This window comes from Pseudorasbora parva, chromosome 23 (assembly GCF_024679245.1).
Source record: "Pseudorasbora parva isolate DD20220531a chromosome 23, ASM2467924v1, whole genome shotgun sequence".
Lineage (NCBI taxonomy): Eukaryota > Metazoa > Chordata > Actinopteri > Cypriniformes > Gobionidae > Pseudorasbora > Pseudorasbora parva.
The window spans coordinates 30,933,766-30,952,007 of NC_090194.1; the positions used below are offsets into that span (position 1 = coordinate 30,933,766).

At 39.0% G+C, this 18,242-nt stretch overlaps 1 protein-coding gene across 2 annotated transcripts; it reads right to left on the reverse strand.

Annotated features, from left to right (window-relative positions):
• Positions 1–144: 144 nt before the first annotated feature.
• dusp11 (dual specificity phosphatase 11 (RNA/RNP complex 1-interacting)) lies at positions 145–11,851 on the reverse strand. 2 transcript variants are annotated; one of them, XM_067432905.1, is made up of 11 exons: positions 11,768–11,851; positions 11,380–11,447; positions 11,213–11,288; positions 10,989–11,120; positions 10,681–10,804; positions 8,935–8,995; positions 8,767–8,813; positions 8,618–8,693; positions 6,927–7,088; positions 4,793–4,948; positions 145–756 (listed from the first exon to the last, which is right to left on the reverse strand). In XM_067432905.1, exons 2-11 carry the CDS (start codon positions 11,412–11,414, stop codon positions 477–479), a joined length of 1,149 nt encoding a protein of 382 aa, XP_067289006.1. In that variant the 5' UTR covers positions 11,415–11,447; positions 11,768–11,851; the 3' UTR covers positions 145–476. The 2 variants fall into 2 exon arrangements, with proteins under 2 accessions (XP_067289006.1, XP_067289007.1); XM_067432906.1 differs by having other exon boundaries at positions 11,750–11,772.
• Positions 11,852–18,242: the final 6,391 nt, after the last annotated feature.

Genomic DNA, 18,242 nt, shown 5'->3' on the forward strand with positions numbered 1-18,242 from the left:
AAAAAAATTGTAAAATATAAGATTATAAAACAATTATAATTGCACTTCAAATTGTGTTTAATATTTAAATTCATTTAAAACTAAGAAATAGTGCTGATGCTGACACAAACCGTCATCATAAAATGAAAACACAATCAATAAAAATAATAAAACAGCCCATTTAATACTACAAACACATTTTACTTATGAGAGTTTAAATACAAGTGGTTTGTGACAAGGCAATATAGATGTAGCAGTTATTGACTGTGTGCATGAATTAGACTTGCTAAATAAAATGACCTAATAACAGATTATTTGATCTCAAAACTTATAGTATTGTTAGCTAGCAGAGTCCAATAAAAAAAAGTCAAGCTCATTGAGACCACATTCATTCACTCTGAAGAATAAGCAGTTCCTTCACAGAGAGAATGATTTAACAAAAGGACTAGCAGATTGTTTAGAGATAGCACAGTCCAGCAGAGTTTCAGCGAGGAGTCCTATCTTTCGGTTCTTTTTCTATGTATATGTTGAGGTTTGCGGTGATGCTCTGGAGCTCTTGTTGATCTCTCTGGATGGGCGTACGGGTGGTGGCGTGGCTCCCGATGTGGAGGCTGATATGAGGCTGAAGGACTGAAGTAGAATCCTCTGGCACTCCGGTTGGGAAAACTGGGTCTCGCTGGTCCCATGCCCTGGGGTGGATGAGGAAACGGAGGCGGATGGAAGGACTGTGGCTCAGGTGGTCTGAACGTCGTCACGTTATTCCTCTGGTGAAACGGGCTGAGAAGAAATTGTGAGAATGAGTAAGGAACAGTGTTCATCCAACTTGCAAAATTATGCATAATAAGAAAGTTGATGATGATGATTTAGCCTTGTTCAGACTAGGCATGTCACAAGAACTGATATTTCGGTACCATGTGGTATCAACATTTAAAAATTATGACGGTATTAGTTTTTCTTCAGTACCGGAAGTACAAATGGTAAAAAAATGTATGTGCTGTAGCATGTAGGTTTAACCCAAACAGATCAGAACAAATCAATAATTCATCCAAATTAATTCAAAAGTTCAACCAAAAAAGAAAATTACCCCATGATTTGCTTACCCTCAAGTCATCCAAGGTGTATATGACATTCATCTTCCAAAAAACACAATTTGAGTTGAATACAAAAGATATTTACGGCTAGGAATTTTATAATGTGTTATGGATATTTTTCTTACATTTCTTAGAATTTCACATACACCTAGGATGACTTAAGGGGGAGTGAATCATAGGCAAATTAAATTTTTTGGATGAACTAATTCTTTAAATCTTGTCTGGCTGTCACCAGACCAAGCTCAATTTAGAATTGGTCTACTCTGGGGAGTCTGCTCTGCACAAGAGGCGTGATCAACGAGCATTATTCAAATAATGACAATTGGATAGTTCTTCAACCAATCAGACCACAAAAGGAGTGATCAACAGGGAACGACCCATTGCTTCTCTATCCGTCTTCGTGTTAAACCCGCCAATAGCGGGGCAGGTTGAGAAGCCAGTCTGTGATTGGTTCCCACAAAAGTGTAAAAGAAGCAGTAGAATTAAACGTACAGGTTTCCAGACTGAGCTGCAGGGCGAAATCAAATCACCGGCAGATCAGGCTGGGTTTACCCAGTCTACTTTAAATCAGTAATTTTACAACTTTCTGTGAGACGTCATTTCACAAACAGCGTTAATAATTCAACAATACTGAACAAAACCGGTTCGCAAAGCACAAATCTGATCCTAAAGATCTCATTGTAAAATCTGATGATGCCCACACAATGCTACAACAAATATGAAACCGAATAATGCCGAGTTCAGACTGCCCTATTTTAGCCTGATTTTGACTCACCGACAGATGACCGAAATCAAAGGCAAATCGGTGCACGTGAGTAACAATCACGCAGAGTGAATAATCAGACGCAGAATCGCAGAGGAGTTGTCAACACCGAGAGATACTTGGCATGCTAAATATCTGGACCTGTCGCCGATTCAAACTCTTGCTGTGTGAAATGAGTTCTGACTGAAAATTACATCGGCGATGACCGACAGCCAATGAAAGAATGAGATACAGGGCAGCGGGAGGTTCAGAGAGGAGTTATAGACAGAATATCAGTATTTTAATAGATATTTTACAATTCTATCAAACAGAAACAAAGCCCAAACATTTGCACATCCAGCTAGCCTGACAAGCCAGTCCCACATCAAGATGTTTGGTCTGGAAACTCACCATTGACAGGGCTCAATTCGAGGGGCGGGATAAACGGTTGTCTTTCAAACTCCCTCTGCATGCGATAGGATAGCGCTACAACCAACCAGAGACACATGAAGTGCAGCTAGTTGATAGATTAAACATTCGCTGTATCCGGTCGGCAAAACTCAGAACACATCTTCCCTTTTTAAGAATGACTTCAACGCCGTTCTTTGTTCTTTTCTCAGAGAAAAGCTTAACTCCAAGTCTTCCAGAGTCACGGTCAAAGCTGATCTGAAAGACCGCCGTTCACCAGTTTTGTGTTTACTAGTAGCACGCGGCGCAACTCTGCCGTCATTATGTTAAGCCCCGCCCACCGACTCTGTACATGATGTGATTGGCCTGACCAGAGTTTGGTTTTTACAGCTCAGAAGTGTATTGAGAGTGCTAGATGATACTCGCGGCAGATTAGATTTGCTGCCGCTAGGGTGCATCTAGATTTCTAGGCTAATGTCCAGCCGCAGCAGCAGCACATTGCACAAATATTTATTTATCCATCTCAAACTCTCTTTGCAGAACACAATCCTTGCTCCCTCTGTCTCTTTAACAATTTCCTCCACCATAATATTTTTTATCTTTTTCTCCACAAATCAGCACGCAGACAAATTGGAGCAAACTTTGTGCAGTTTATTATTTTTATTAACAATTCCAGTGTTCAGACTGAGTTCAAATGATCTAATCCAATTATTTTTGTATCCGTTTGAAATCTGATGTAAATGACTGACTGTCCAAGCTGTGTATAACTCTACAGGCTTGACCGTCATGGTACACGTGGCACTAAAAAATATCTGCATTGGTTTCAATGTTTCCAATGGCAATGACTTCAACAACATGACCAGGTTTGCATTATTTCGCACTGTGTGGTTCTAGGAATTTAGTTATGGGAACTAGCCATTAGGGCAGTTCCCCAAAGAACCAAATGTGCCATTTTCCTGGTTGAATTCGCACCGCCTCTAAACTCTGAAGTAACGCAAGCCATAGAAAAATTATACAAAGAAAGTAGACCATATATGAAAAAGTATCAGTGCGGTGTGGATGATGTGTAATGTCGCTAGCTAAGCAGAAATACATAATCATGTTTCGCTTGGTTCATAATCAAAGTTGCATTGGATTTTCTTCTTATTGTAAAGATTAAGAGGTCCATTTATCACTGCTTTCCAAGTCTGTAGAGTTTGTTGAGTAAATATATAGGCTATAAAGTGTGTGTGTGTGTGCGTGTGTGTACACGGCTTTTTAAAAAAGGCGGGTGCTGGTGTTTTCCATGCATTCAGCCAATCAGCGTACATTTACGTCACTAGTAGTTCCTATCATCCTGGGTTAGACCTTATGGGTCCTGCACAGTGTGCGATTTTTCGAAATCCTTTGCGAATGTCCCTTGTCAGACTGTACGAACATGATCGCCGATGTAAGCCATGTCACACTGTAAGATCTCAGTATGCATTAATGTCAGACTGCACGATAGTGAAGGTGCGCTAAAAACGGACGTGAACAAGAAAACTCATCCAGAGTTTTATATCATCAATGAATGATGCGTTCAGTGACAGTGAGCTGCATTAAACGTGGGACTGAAATGCTGGCTACAAAGAAATCTCTAGCTCTCGTTTTGGTCAGTTTGTCTTGAAAAAACTGAGATATTTGACTGTCGTCGAAGTCACAGAAGGATTGTGCGCCAAATCTTCTGACACTGCCAGAATTTCGTCTGAGGTAAAATTTGATCGCAGCGCTCATTAATCGGCTGCCGGTGAACATGTCAAACTAACGGCCAAAGACGTCAGATTTAAGCCTAGGATCAGAGGAATCTTTTAGGATTTGCTAAATTTGTCTCAGACAGCCAAATCGTGGCAAAAATCACACAGTGCGCACCCGGCTTTACTCTGAAGTAAGAGTTAATTTAGTCCCCCAAAAGGCTTTCCTAGAACTAAAATCTTTCCCAGTTCCTCGGGTGCGAACACACCAAAAAGCAGGGACTTCCACCATTAGTTCTAGGAACTAGAAAATGTTCTTTCAGTGCAAAAGCCCCTTGTGTTGTCTTACAATATGGCAATGTGTAGCTGCTGGACCGGACTGTCAGAAGCATTATGCCCATTCAAACAGGGAGGGACCTCTCAGATTTTTGAGCCAAATGGATTTATATTTATATATATATTAAAAGACAACTAAATTTTTTTTTCTCCACATTTGATAATTAACCCATTTGAAGTGTGCAAACACACCATTATTAAAATGTTCAGTGTCACGTGATCAACTGCTAAATAAAAATCTGTGTTTGCATATCACAATTGTTCAGTGTTTTTAACCATAAAATGTTTATTTATATACAGAGAAATACAACCAACCCCACCCCTTCCCTTACTGGTGCTTTCTCAAAAACACATGCCCCCTCAGTGGATGACACCCTGGCTGGACTACTACGTCTACTGAAACGGATTTGTAAAATTCTGATTGTTTGCCATTAACAGCAAAACTGACAGTCTGAACAAGGCACACAAATCTTCTTCAAAAGTCTTCTTCAAAGTCTTTACAGATAAAAAGCACAGGAGTAGCTTACAAAAATGGATGCTGGGGTTCCCTGTGCCCTTGGTGAGATCCCCGTCCATTGAAAGGAGGATCACGGTTATGCTGTTCGCTTCGATGATGAGGAGGGTCATGTCGTGTCTCGTTTCCATGTCCCCAGGAGGGTTCTTGGTCTGGTTCCTCCACATTACTGCATCCAAGATAAAAATACAATTAAATGCAACGGTAAATTTCACTGATCAAGAGCTCTAATGGCATATTTTAACATGAACATTGCTTCCAACAAGCATACATTTAATAGTAAATTACTAAAATATTATCACACATAACATATATAACAGAAATATTACTTTAATAAAATGACACCCATGGCAATAATAATACTTTCATGACGACGTGTCATGCCCTTCATGTGACACACCGCAGCCCCAATAGAGCTACATGGCAGATGTATCAGATGCATTTCTGTTTTCCTTATTTATTTAAAATATTCACAAACTTGCTGGCTATGTCATGACTTACTCCTGACATTCCAATTCTCAAATACATGCAAGCGAACGTATTTTGTGGTTTAAAAATATAATGATCATGTTAGTTGATCTATAATGTGTGATGGGCATCGCCATGTTAGTTTGCGCTGCTGTTTAGAGAATCGGATCTGTCAGATTTACAACACGTCAATGCATTCACTTCTCCTGAAATACATGAAAGGAAGTGGCCGGTAAAGTGGGAGAAGAATAGAGTAAACTGATATCACGTCATCAATGAATTGTTATTGCCGCTTCCGTAGACATCACTGTGTATTCTACAATCTAGAATGCACGGATTTGCTAGTACTTGTGAATTTAAATGTGTGGAATGCAAAAAAAAAAGCATGTGTGGTTGAAAACACTGAATAGCTCTCATCAAGCGCTGATCGTGCCCGTCTCTGGCTCAGCGCCAGCCAAAGTGTGAAATCATTGTGTACTTGCACCAATCCAACCACGTAAAATTTTAACTCACACATTATCAAATATGTATTGCATTTGCGACCGGTCTAGGGCCCTGGAGTTACAAAAAAATAAAATAAAAAATATGGCAGGTAATGAGCTTGATCATGGTTTGAGCTAAACTCTGCAGGACAGTGGCCCTCAAGGGCTGGATTTGAGGAACCCTGGCTTATAGCATGTGCTTTAAATGTGTTTGTTTCTATAAGCTACAAAATATGTGGAAGACTGAATCGATGCAGGACTTTAAGGCCTTATATTCTGGAATAGAGACATTAAAGGGTTAGTTCACCCAAAAAATGAAAATTGTCATTAATTAGGCATACTCACCCTCATGCAGTTCCGGACCCATAAGACCTCCGTTCACAGAGCACAAATTAAGCTTTTTTTGAAATCCGATGGCTCAGAAAGGCCTTCATTGACACCAATGTCATTTCCTCTCTCAAGACCCATAAAGGCACTAAAGACGGCGTTACAAAGCCTTCTCACTACAGTGATTCTACAATTTTATGAAGTGATAAGAATAGTTTGTGTGCAAAAAAAACCAACAAAATAAATAACCACTTATAATGATGGTCGAAAAACTATTCTTGTTGCTTCATAAAAAGATTGCAGAATCACTGTAGTGAGATGGGCTTTGTAACGACGTCTTTAGTGCCTTTATGGGTCTTGAGAGAGGAAATGACATTGGTGTCAATGAAGGCCTTTCTGAGCCATCGGATTTCCACAAAAATATCTTCATTTGTGTTCCGAAGATGAACGGAGGTCTTACGGGTGTCAAACGACATTAGGCTCATTAATGAGAGAATTTTTTTTTTTGGGTGAACTAACCCTTTAAATGCGTTAATAATGTTTGTTCTTGCTTCGATAATTCAAAAGTATAATCGGACATAATGACATCATGAAAAATATAATGAAAAAAATTATGAAAGCTCAGGTAAAGTTTTATTAAAAATAATAAGTTATTTTCATTTGGGGGTTAGATTTTTCCACATGAAACAAACAGTTCTGCTGTCACCCAGTGTGTGTGGGTGACAGCAGACTACCCAAGTGTATGCTGGACTACTACGTCTATTGAAAGATTTTTTGCCGTTCACACTCGGATTCCAATGTGATATGCATAACTGACAGTCTGAACAAGGCTTTTGATGGTCACACAAATCACAAACAAGAGAAGCTTACAAATATAAATGCTGGGAATTCCTGTGCCCTTGATGAGATTCCTGTCCATTGAAAGGAGGATTATGGTTATACTGTTCCCTTCGATGATGAGGAGCCTCATGTCGGGTCTCGTTTGCACGTCCCCGGGAGGGTTCTTGGTCTGGCTCCTCCATCCCTACGTTACTGCATGCGATAAACATAAAATTAAATAAAAAAGTAAACTTCACAGAACAATACCACTAATGGTGTGTTGTTATAGTGCAGCCCTTACATAAAATCATGTTAAAGCTGAAAATTATATAAAAGCAAATTGTGCAAGTACACTGGCTGGCAGTGTTCAAAACTATCTCCTTACCTAGCCCCTGTAATAATTTGTAAACTATACTGTTTAGTGTGTGGGGCAAATTGTGTGTGTGTGTGTGTGTGTGCCATGACAACAGCACTAGTTATAGTAATGCTGCCTCGTAAATGCACAAGAATGAACGCCCTCACATTTTGAAACTTGAATGCAATAATCTCGTAATTCGAGCTCAGTGTTTTTACCCGAATACTATTTATTTCGCGCAAAATCTTATAGTATGCCTCCTGAACACTTTCCATGTGTGGCGCACGTCTCACTGTATCATTGCGTGATACTTTTGTATCCTTTTCGTAAAGTTTTAGCCTGGTCGCCATTCACTGCCATTATGGAAGGAATGCATGCAAAAGGTTTTTGTTGAAGATGAGTAACAGCAGCAACAGGAGGAGGAACAACAGGAGGATGAGTAAAAGATGGCTTTATTTTTTTCATTTTAGGGAGAACTATCCGTTTAAGTTTTTTCTTTGTTAAAATCTCTGCAGCTAGTGTACTTGAATTGTATGTATGCAACATTATGTTGTATAATTACAGATTTTTCACAATAAATGTTCTCAAAACGACATACAGCATTTCTTTTTCTTTTTTTGGCAGTTTGGCTTTCCTTAGGGGCTTTATAGCCTGTTCTGAAATGGCTCTATTATATTTAAATATTGCAATATATCGTTATCGCAAGAAGCTGCAATGTATATCGCAATAACGATTCGAGGCCATATCGGCCATCCCTAGTTAATAATTAAGCATATCATTGTGATGGCAGATTGTAATACAGAAAGGACCAAATGACAATCAGAGACAACTGGAGATTCGCTCAAAGTCAAAAGCAAAAGATTATACTGTACAGAAATTGAAATCTACACTTCTACTGATAACACTAATACACACTAAATACATGGTCACGCAATGCTGATGTTGTTAACGGTTGACAGTGAGCCTACACACATTACTCCTCCAAACATTAGATTCATCCGAGCTGAGGAGCCGCAGATACACAAACCGCGTAAAGATAACTCAGCGACTAACTGCAATTCCAGGTTTCAAAAAGAGATGGCAACAAAGAGGTGAAATTTACAGAATGCAAATTTTATGTTCATAATATCTTCATGCCTTATAATCACATTAAGAAGATTAGAGCTGTGCAATAATATAGTTATAATTTTGCAATAAGTCAAGCAATTGTGATACGATGTATAGAGTATATTGTTGTATGTATGTGGATAAAGTTGGATATATACATACAGCTTTGGAGCCGTTTGATAATACAGTTACCATTTTTCAATGATATAAACAATAACAGGCAAGCTTTGCTATATGGTATTGCTTCACATGAGTGTACTGTGTTTACCCACAAGCTCACCTTCTCTTAGGCCCCTTCGTCAGGTCATCAAGATAATTCTCCCTCTCAATTGAGTGTCCTCTTGATGCATTGAACACTGGAAGGAATCACACCATTTATATAATACCAAAAATCATACAAAATACATAAGTATAAGTGAGCACACTTACAATTAATCGCTTTTTGGGGCTTCATTCCATCAACATCGATTAGGTATCTATGATACAATATTTAACAGTGACAACGGATGGATGCAATTTCTCATCTAAAAACAAAGTTGATGGATCATGAAAACAGCCGGCATGTGCGCAAACATTTATAAAAACTATAATACTCACCGACAAATAAGGTAGCCGGTGCGATTCAAGCCATGTGTGCAATGAACACCAATCAGCTTGTCTGGTAAAAAACAAAACAAAAAACTGTATTTTTATTGTTGAACAGACTCCAGTGACAGTACAAACATCGATTTCAAATAAATGTTCTTTTTTGAATCAAGAATCCTTAAATAAAAGGTTTTTATGGTTCCAATAAAGCCGAGTTCACACTGCTCGATTTAAGCCTGATTTTGACTTGCCGACAGATTTTGCGAAATCGTCGACAAATGCCCGAGATCATAGGCAAATTGGTGCTTGTGCATGAGAGTGACAATCACGCAGTGTGAAGGATCAAAGGAGAGAGACGCCTGTGAGATATTTGGCATGCTAAATATCTGGACCTGTCTGCGATTGAAACTCCTGCTGTGTGAACTGCTTTCTGACTGAAAATTACATCGGTGATGAGCGACAGCCGATGAAAGAATGAGATACAGGGGAAGTGGGAGGTTCAGGGAGGAGTTATAGACAGAATATCAGTATTTTAATAGATATTTTATAATTCTAAGAAACAAAGCCCAAATATTTGCACGTCCAGCCGCAGCACATTGCACAATTATTTATTTACCTCAAACTCTCTTTGCAGAACACAATCCTGTCCAGTCTCTCCAACAATTTCCTCCACAATATTCTTTTTTCTTTTTCTTCACAAATCAGCACAAAGACAATTTGGAGCAAACTTTGTGCAGTTTATTATTTTTAATAACAATTCCAGTCTTGCACAAGAACTCCGGTCTGACGCACCTGTGATCTCGTGTTGTTTACTTGTCACATCGCATGTGTTTCGTTGGGAAGCGTAGTTTGTGGACCGGAGAGAAGGAGAAGTCATGAAGTGTGAACCCCTCTGTCACCGATCCATCGGTCAGTGTGGACACAGCTGAATGATACCCCAGATAGTCATGCAGTGCGAAAAGAGCAGTGACCCGACGAGTTTGAAAATTGGGCCGTCTGAACTAGGCTTTCTTACAAAACCCCTTCGATTCGCTTCAGAAGGCCTTTATTAATTCGCAAAGAGCCGTGTGGAGTATGTTTATGATGGATGGATGCACTTTTTGAGCTTCAAAATCAATGGACCCTGTCACTGCCATTATACAGCTTGGAAGTGTCAGGATATATATTAATATAATTCTGATTGTGTTCATCAGAAAGAAGAATGTCATAAGCCGCATTTCCACCCCAGGAACTCGGGACTTTGGAGTGGTACTATGTGTTTTGACCGCAAGAACCAGGGTCTAAATCAAGTTCCAGATAAATATTTCCCCCTTAAAACGGCCCTGCTAGCGAGGTAGTACTTTCGGGGGTGATACTTGGGCAATTAACATGTTCATTGATTGAGCTCACGCAGCATTTTAATTTAACCTAAAAGTCTGTTGCGGTGCGTGCATTTCGCTATTTAAATCAACAATAGAGTTTAAAAAATGAGACAGATGGACTGACGACAAGGTTCAGGCTTTATTAGTGGAGGACGAAATCCAGTGGGCTTTGAAAAGTCGCACGCAGTCCTACGTCATGGACTAATCTTCACGGTACTTTAGACCATGATGGAAACACAGACAGCAACAGGTCTGAGGGAAAACGAGTTCCAGGGACAAATTGTTCCGGGTAATTTTGGTGGAAACAGGGCTATATAGACCTAGTATGACTTGAGGGTGAGTAAATCATAGGGTAATTGTCATTTTAAAGTGAATTACTCCTTTAATTGTAACATACCGTTGTTTTCATTGTCATGCAGAAAATGTCTGACAGCCTTCTTGAAGCTGAGAATCGTGGCATCGTTTGGCACTTCATGCCCTGCTGTGAAGATCTTCAGGTGGTACAGAGTGTTTGGCAAATCCTGACATAGACACAATCACACATTTACAGACAATCATTAAATGAACTTGAAAATCAACTTCCCTCTGCCATGAAAAAACAAGCTCGTCAAACTGAATTCTTCAATAGGGAGGAGACGTGTTTATGGCACAATTATGAGGGAAATATAAATAGCTATTTATTTATCATCAGAAACACTGACTTGCCTCTACTTTGTAGTAACGAGTTGTGAAGGTCAGATCGATGATGAGACCCAGTTCTTGTCCTTCCTTCTCCAACATGCGGACAAGATCAAATGGCCCAAATGCTTCTGATTGTGTTAAACGATAACTTAAAGCCTACAACAACGACAAAAAAACAGGCAGCACTGGAAATAAATCTAAGTTCACGTGATTATTTGAAGGAAAAGGATTTGTTTGTGTCTTCAGACCTGTTTTAAAGGTACTTTGAAGGCGATGAACCGTGTTCCAGGGATCCGTTTGCCCAATGCAGAATAGTCTGTCCATCTGAAGGAGAGGTTGCTTTAGTAAAAAACACCCTTAAAGGTTTTCTTCAGTTAAGCAACCACATGAAACAAGTCAAACTATAAAAACTAACCTGTCAGGAATGCCATTTTTCTTCTTTGAATGCATGTCTTCACAGCAGCTGCTTCAAAATGCCATACACTTTAGCAAAACACAGATATGTTTGATTACGTCTATCACTCTCATGATTTTAATTACAGCAAGCAGACCTCATATACCTTTGTTGAACACAAAATCCATGAATTAGTTTAAGTGTGTCAGATATACGAGTTACAAATATCAGAATCAGATAAGTTACTAGTTTCACTTTCAGCTATTACCAAAACAAACTTCCTAAAAATGTTGGCCTAAACAGTCTTATTTTAACACTAAGCAGTGTTCGAGCACTGTATTCCTTCACGACAGGTTTTGCAGTTAAATACAACAAAGAATGAAAATGTTACCGAAATGTAGACGATTACCTCTGTGATATTCTTCCACGTTACAAATTGGCGTCGCTCGCGTGGCCAACTCCTCTGACGTAATTCATCGGCTCGGTACTGCAGGTGCTGCTGCCGCCCTCAGGCCGGGGGGTGAAACTGCAACTCAACCACAACTGAATATGAGCCAACAGAATAACTGAAATACTTGATTCTAAAGTCACTCTACAGAAAATTATTGTCAAATTACCGTTGTCTTAGGAAACCTATTATAAAAATGTTAAGGGCGTTCACACCAACGACGCTAACTATATAGTTTTTATGGTGGGTTTCACAGAAACGCCTTAGTCTCTTAACTGAAAGGAACTTGCACTAACATATCTTAAAATATGTCAGTGCCATCGTTTTGTCTAAATATTCACACCACCAGTAATGTTTTTTTTTCTAAGGCACATTTATAAAAGCCACTTAAATGTACTAATTTAACAAAGGCCTCAACCTGAAATTATACCAGTGTGTACTTCAGATATTTAACTTAACTACAGTGCCTTATGGTGGGGTAAGTTAAAATGCTGGCTCAGTTTACCCCACGTAATTTAGTTCACTTTACCCCATAGCTTAGCCTGACAAGCCAGACCCACATAAAGATGTTTGGTCTGGAAACTCACCATTGACAGGGCTCAATCCGAGGGGCGGGATAAACGGTTGTTCTTCAAACTCCCTCTGCACGCGATAGGATAGCGCTACAACCAACCAGAGCAACGAAGGTGAAACAGAGCTCGATGATAGATTAAACATTCGCCGTATTTGGTCGGCAAAACTCCGAACACATCTTCCCTTTTTAAGAATGACTTCAGTGCCGTTCTTTGTTCTTTTCTCAGAGAAAAGCTTAACTCCAAGTCTTCCAGAGTCGCGGTCAAAGCTGATTCGAAAGACCGCCGTTCCCCAGCTTCTGTGTTTACTAGAAGCACGCAAGCAACTTGGCTGTCGTCATTATGTTAAGCCCCGCCCACTGACTCTTTACACAATGTAATTGTCCAAACCAGAGTTTGGCATTTACAGCTCAGAAGAGTATTGAGAGTTGCTACTATTAACCCCTAACAGTTAGAGGTTAACACTACACTGTAAAAAAATATTTAGAAAAAAAGTTACCTGGTTGCCTTAAAATTTTGAGTTCATTGAAATTAAATTTTTTAGTTAATACAATGAACATTTTTTGAGATTCGACAACCTTTATTAAAATATTATTAAAAGATTTTGTATGCATATTGGGTAATTGTGTGTGTTTCATTTCTGATGATGCAGTGAAATTGTGCTATTTTCATGATTTATCAATTTTTTTAATGTGGTTCAGATACAATAATATTTTGAGTTTCTATTTATTAAACAAATTTCCTTCATTGTATCAACTTAAATTTTTAATTTCAATAAACTCAAAATTTTAAGGCAACCAGGTTACTTACTTTTTTAAGTTAAACCAACAAAAACCAACCTTTTTTTTTTTTACAGTGTAGACGACACTCGCGGGCAGATTAGATTTGCTGCCGCTAGGGTGCGTCTAGATTTCTAGGCTACCCATAGCTGCAATTTTGGACAAATCTAGCTAGCTTATCAATTTGGGCTAATATTTAGGCTAGTTAAATATCAAATATCATTACCATATATCAAAAGACTTTCCCTTGATCTTTTGATATATGGTAATATAAGATTATTCTGTAAGTTTCCGAGCTGAAAACTTCCTTGTTAGTCAAAGAAACGCTTTTATAGACACCAGGCCCGACGTCATCTAGTGGTGAAACACTGCCTCTACAGAATGATAAGCACAGTAGCCCCGCCCACCGACTCATTGGATCGCTAGCCAGCAGCAATAAACAAGTAGAAGAATATAGCAGGATATTGTGGAAGAAAAGTCGCTGCATAAGCTTCCTTTGGATTATAATATTAGGAATGTGTGATATTATGTGTGTTATTTTTAATGAAGTTCCAGTTCACGTGGGGAAGACCATATGTGTGTTTGGTTCTCTTCACCGCGGAATCATTTGTAATCAAGTCTCAAGTGCTGGATTTGCAGACACAATGTTGTGTCTTCTATATTGGATCCGACAGGAATGGTGCAACAAACTTATGTGAGTAAAATGTCCTTTTTATATATAATAGTAGTCCTGGGGCTGTGTGTTTTCCAGACGGGCTATACTGAAATAATAATTTCTTGATCTGGGCGCGCGCGGTGTCTGTGTGTTCGCACTTATATCCAGGCACGCCATGTAATACAGAAATAATATCCCAATCAATTGCGGGTGGATGAGAAATAAAATCATTGTGTTTGTTTGATAAAGACGTTTACGAGCCGTGTGAGAGAGACCACCCCCCCCCCCCCGATATATATGTGTATATCAGTTTTAACTGATATACACATATAAGTTTCAGATATATCTTTATAGCATAAATCTGAGGGGCAAATACCACTCACTTTGTCTCGGTGGCCACCAGAACCAGGAAGTATGACCATATTAGCACAGTTCTTAGTGCTTATATAGCACTAAATGGTTTAGCTCCCCAGAACTTGAACGAGCTCTTAACACATTATACTCCATTATGTCTATTGAGATCTCAAAATTCTGGACAGTTGATGAATATAAAAATCAACTGCAGGCGGTTGATCCTTTTCCTATAGAACCTAATCTCTGGAACAGTCTTCCTAGCCTTGTTCAGGAAGCAGACACACTCTGTCGGTTTAAATCTAGACTAAAACCAACTATTTACTATGGCATAAACATAGAACATTAGACATTTATATTATTAAAATAAGTTAAATGATTGTAAGGCTGCATTAATAGGTCAGGCGGAAGTGGCGCTGACTCCGATCTTCAACCAGATGGAACTGGACAAATATTCTGGATGTTCCGATCTAATCTGACTTCTGACCTTTCTCCATTCTGTCACCTGATGGAGTTTTGGTCTTTGGCTTGCTAAGTCGGGGACACTATTACTGATCTGCCCGCATTGACACTATATGAGAACTGATCCGAGCTGGGCGATGACATCACTGTTTTCTCCAGAGCAGCTGTACAGCCGAAAACAATTTTTGTTGCATTATTTTTCTGTTATCAAAGCTGCTTTCAAACAATAAAAAGCACTATAAAGGTGACTTGACTAGACACATCATTAATTGTCTATATTTATGGATGTTTACACATTTAATCTGTTTTTTTTTGTCATAAATAAATTTACTTTTCACATATTTTAGAAAGCTAACATATAAAAAGATGGAGTAAATGGATCTGACCACAGGCTAACTTTAATATAGCCAACTATTTGAATGCTATATTGCAGGAAACAGAAGCCTTAATAAACTCTCATAAACCAGGAAATACTTGGGTAGCTACTAGGTAGACAGACATAAAGGTTGGCAGACAAGTGAAATAAATGTTTCTCTGGAGCTATGCATTTCACCCGTCAACTTGTGACTGCCAGTCACAATAATAATTGGTGAATACAAATAAAGTGAAATTTTCTGGGGCCGTATTCACAAAACATTTATCTTACCACTAAGAGTTCTCCTAAATGGCAGTACAATTTCTCAGTTATGAGTTTTCTCTCAAAAACTATTCACAAAGCTGATTAAAGCAACTTTTACGGATAGAGAGAAGTCTTAAGCTAATACTGTGTGTGTGATTTTTAAATTTAGTTTGCGTGAGTTTGCAGAATTCAAGCGAAAATTATGTTTTATAACATAAGAGCACATTCTAATGATCTATCTATCTGTGAATAGGAGGTATATACACAGCTGAGAGCCGACTCACCTCCACAGTTTCCTGCATCCCTCCGCCACCGTTCCTCACTCATGGTCTCGGAGCCTGTAAATGCTTTTTTAAAATTTTATTTTTACTCTATTCAAGAATTTTTACGTGTAAACTCGTAAAAACAACTGCCACTGGTAATATGACATTATTTAATTTATTTTTTATTAAAGATAGGCATACATTTATTATATAGTGGCCCCTGATCATTATTTTGATTCATTTTAAAATAACTCCTAAAATACCGCCGAAGGGGAAGAAAATGGGAATTGCACCAGGAAATATTTGGGTAGATAGACAGATAAGAGATAGCCTACCGTCTGAAGGAAGTATTTGAGAGGAGGGGAAAATGGTGTGAAATGTTCGTCTGGAGAAAGGAATGCCGAAATGCCACTGTACAACACGTCTCATTTTTTTTCTGACGGTGAACTCCAGGTAGTCTTTCAATTAAAGTTAATGTAATATTACATTTAAATAATATTGTCATCCATCCATTTTCCTTGGATTTAAAAAAAAAACTTTTTGAAACATTTTTAGTCTGGAGTGATTTTAACACAAATGGTATTTTTTTCACCAAGTTAAATGTTGGTTGTTTTAAATTAGAGTATGTGTGTGTGTGTGTGTGTGTGTGTGTGTGTGTGTGTGTGTGTGTGTGTGTGTGTGTGTGTGTGTGTGTGTGTGTGTGTGTGTGTGTGTGTGTGTGTGAGTGGGACGAAGGTAAACCCTAAGTTAAGATGGCATTTTTTGCTTCCCATGAGGACAACAGCTTATAAATCATACTAGGTGATATTTTTTGACAATTCAAAATGCAGAAAGTTTTCTGTGATGGTTTAGATATAAAATCACTGAGTATAGCTGTTTTTTTATTTTTGTTTGTTTCTACGTTACACTGAATACAATTTGGTGTAGGATTCACTTTGAAACAACGCTCACTCAGAAATCAAATAGCTAATAAGCTTCCCAAATAATTGCAAGGAGATAGCTATGGAGAGAAAACAGTATCTAAACCTTTCACAAATGTACGTGAGAGATCCACATTCGCGTGTACCAATCATAGACCGTAAAAAAATATGGACGACTCGACATCATCCGTTTCCGCTTGGCAGATTTGAAGCTTTCAGGCGGCCTTGCACGGCGCGGACATCTTGGGACCGAGTCTGCGCAGTAGCGATTTCGGGACCGGAGTTGCGCAGTAGAGCGCAGGAAGTACAGCTGCGATATCAAAAGCCCGCCCACACTCTCGCAGATGCAGAACAATTAATTATGTTGGTGTGAAATAAACAGTTATGGAAATGTAGAAATTAAAGCTAAAGCTCCAATCTGCTCCCAAAAATTTCGAAAAAAGTCCGTTAGTGCCTCAGTGACAACTTCACTCAGAGAAGCCGTCAGTCTCAGCTGTCAATCATGACGTCACACCTCCGTTTTTAAAGCGTCAGATAACTAACTCAAACTAAACTTATTTTAAAAACGAACACCTGAAATGAAATCATCGTGATGATCGTGCCTTCAGTGACATAAACTAACTTTGGGGGAAAACATTTTGAAGTGTAATTTAATTATTTAGTTTGCCTCGCGTCCATTAGAAAACACAGAGGGGCGGCTATACTGGGACCGGTCACCGGGGGGCGATCGAGGCGCGAAAGCTTCAGTAAATGAGAGGGAGACTGCAGGCTTGGTACCAATCCACAAATGCACGCGAGAGATCCACATGCACACGCACCAATTCACAAATGCACGCGAGAGATCCACGTGCGCACGCACCAATTCACAAATGCACGCGAGAGATCCACACACACAAAGCAATCCACAAATGCATGCGAGAGATCCACACACACAAAGCAATCCACAAATGCACGCGAGAGATCCACATGCGCGCGCACCGATCCACAAATGCACGCGAGAGATCCACACACACAAAGCAATCCACAAATGCACTCGAGAGATCCACACACACATTTGATTATGTGTAAATTACACACCTGTAATTTAATGCACAGTAAATCACAAGTCTTTTGCATTGGTGTTCTTCTTAGAATGCCCCTGAATATGCGCTTTTGTACCTGTGGAATGTTTTGAGACTGTCGTTCCGTGGCCTTGATTCAGAAATGCACAGAAGCCTATCCGTATCTGTCCCAAAGATGCGATACAGTGTTCTTCCTCCAGAGGGCGCTTACCGGCCTTCGAACTGAATCTTCCAAAGGGCTAAATTCATTTTGTTTTCTGACTTGGTGAGACAACTGAAGTCTAAACATTTTTCACTAAATATCTTATGCATAAATACAAATATAGAAAACAAACCTTTTTTTATTCTTCAACATGAGATCAGAAAATATATAGCCTATTAAAAAAAAACATTCGGATAACAGGAAAGCTTTTAAGTCTTTGAAATGATTTCTGTAACTGTTGGTCATTACTAGGCTAAGTACTATCGCAAGTGCTGTGCCGAGTGTGAGACTGAACAGGGCAGGCACGTGCAGAGGGGGGAGCTTTGGGTGCTCGAGCCCTAGCCCTTTTTCAAAATAAATCAAAAGTGCCCCTCTCAGACAAATATCAATGATAATATTTTTGGTCAATAAAACAAAATAAATTTGACTTATAATAACATGACAATGTGGACAATATTAACGAATGGCTCAAAAGTCGGAAAATGTCTGTTTTTTTTATTTACTTTTGATTTATTTTGAAAAAGGGCTAGGGCTCGAGCACCCAAAGCTCCC